At 60.9% G+C, this 1,657-nt stretch overlaps 1 protein-coding gene across 1 annotated transcript in view; it reads right to left on the minus strand.

The window, feature by feature from the left end:
- Positions 1-464: 464 nt before the first annotated feature.
- Positions 465-1,657, minus strand: part of ARRDC1 (arrestin domain containing 1) — a gene marked incomplete at its 5' end in the record, with an annotated part of 1,712 nt that continues 519 nt past the window's right edge. The window contains 2 exons of the mRNA XM_008942784.1: positions 465-529; positions 1,422-1,647. Coding sequence (XP_008941032.1) covers positions 465-529; positions 1,422-1,647 — 291 coding nt within the window. The remainder of the gene's footprint in view (positions 530-1,421; positions 1,648-1,657) is intronic.

A 1,657-nucleotide genomic window follows, 5' to 3' on the forward strand; every position in this document is an offset into this window, starting at 1 on the left:
TGGCCCCTAAAAGAGAAGGGCGAGCCCACGCAGCCCAGCCTTCACCTCCAGTGCAGACATGCCAGGCCAGGAGCATTTCAGATAAGGCATCGCAGGTGCTTGGATAGTAAAGCAGTTAGTGTTGACTACAGTACTTGGAGCAGGGGCTGCTGCAGAGGGCATCCCCGGGGCAATGCCAGTTCAGCAGCGCTTGGTGCAGCAGCAGGAGGTGGTTCGGTTTCCCAGACCTCTCCTCCACGCACACCCAGGCTGCCCTGGCTGCCCTTTTTGTTGTGGTTTTTCTTTATTTTTTTGCCCTCCCCTCCCTGGAAAGAGACTTAAAAAGCCCAGGCCTGGACGTGCTGTTTACCCCAGCAAGCAGCCCGAGAGGAGAGGACCCTTGTGCTGTCCCCGACGTGGCAGCAGGCAGGGGATCCGTGGTGCCTGGGCTGGGCAGCGCCGGCGGGGCTCGAAGCAGGGGAGGGCTAGTTGCCATTGCTGATGCTGGAGTTGGCACTGCTGCAGCTCTGCTCATAGGATGGAGGGGCCTCTGCGGGGGGAAGAAAGAACAGGAGTGGTTATGGGGGGTGTTCTGGAGGTTCCCTTCACCCCAGTCGATGTAACTGGTGGGGAGGAAATGGAACTGCTAACACTACACACGTCATGCCTCGGGCACTCTCTCGCCAGGGCCCTACAACCTGCCCTGCTGGAATTTGTGGGGTTTCATGTACACTCACACAGAATCTGAGCCAGCCAGTGCCACCCCTGTCCTGACACCTGCAGGGGTTAGAAACCGCACCTCAAAGTCCTCTTCTGTTTCTCCCCTTCTTTCACAAGCACCCCCATGTAGCCCAGCACCTCCAGATCACAGGTGACCTGTGCCCTGAGGTGACACATCCAGTGTCTGTTACCCCAGTGCCAGCAGATGGATGGCTTTGGGCAGGGCTGTGCTAACAGACACCACCACCCCAGCTGCTGGGACAAGCGTGGCTCAGGAACCCAGCAGGCTGGGATTCCCCAAGCTCTCCCACCCTGGACAGCCTCTCAGCTCCCACCCCCCTGTGTCTTCAGACCAGCTGCAGGCCCACTCCAAGTCAGACAGAAGATTTCAGTTACATCATTTTCCTGGCTCTGCTCCCACCAGCCTCGCCACAAGCCAAGAAGTTTTTCTGTCAGTGGGAGGCTGAAAGCTCATTTAAGAACAGGGAGATCCTCTCACAAGGAGCCCGGGGCAGGCACGGGCGTACACGTGGGAACGGACAGACGGCTGCTACAGCTGTAAGAGGGGACTCCTCTGCAGGCTGAGACAGCCAGAGACATCTCCCAGTCTCCTCTGCCACCAACCCCTGGCAGGCTGACCCCCCGTGCTCCCACCCAGCTCACAGGTGGCAGGAGTCGCCAAGGCCCCCAGCCCGTTCAGATCCCGGGCGAGGGCTGCTCACCGTAGGGGTAGCCCCACGTGCTGTACTCCGGAGGCAAAATGAGGGAGCTGGCCGTGGGCACGGGCACCACGTTCCCCTCGGCGTAGTAGGGGACGGTGGCTCCCGTGGAGAGGCAGAGCGTGGGGTGGCTCGGGGAGCCCGTCTGCTCCGAGTCCGCCCGCGTCTCCTGGAAGCTCAGTCCTGGGGCGTAGCTGAAGGGCTGCTGCTGGGAATGGCTTTTGGTGGGGAGGGGGCCA

The sequence above is a fragment of the Merops nubicus genome, unplaced genomic scaffold (assembly GCF_000691845.1).
Source record: "Merops nubicus isolate BGI_N331 unplaced genomic scaffold, ASM69184v1 scaffold38196, whole genome shotgun sequence".
Lineage (NCBI taxonomy): Eukaryota > Metazoa > Chordata > Aves > Coraciiformes > Meropidae > Merops > Merops nubicus.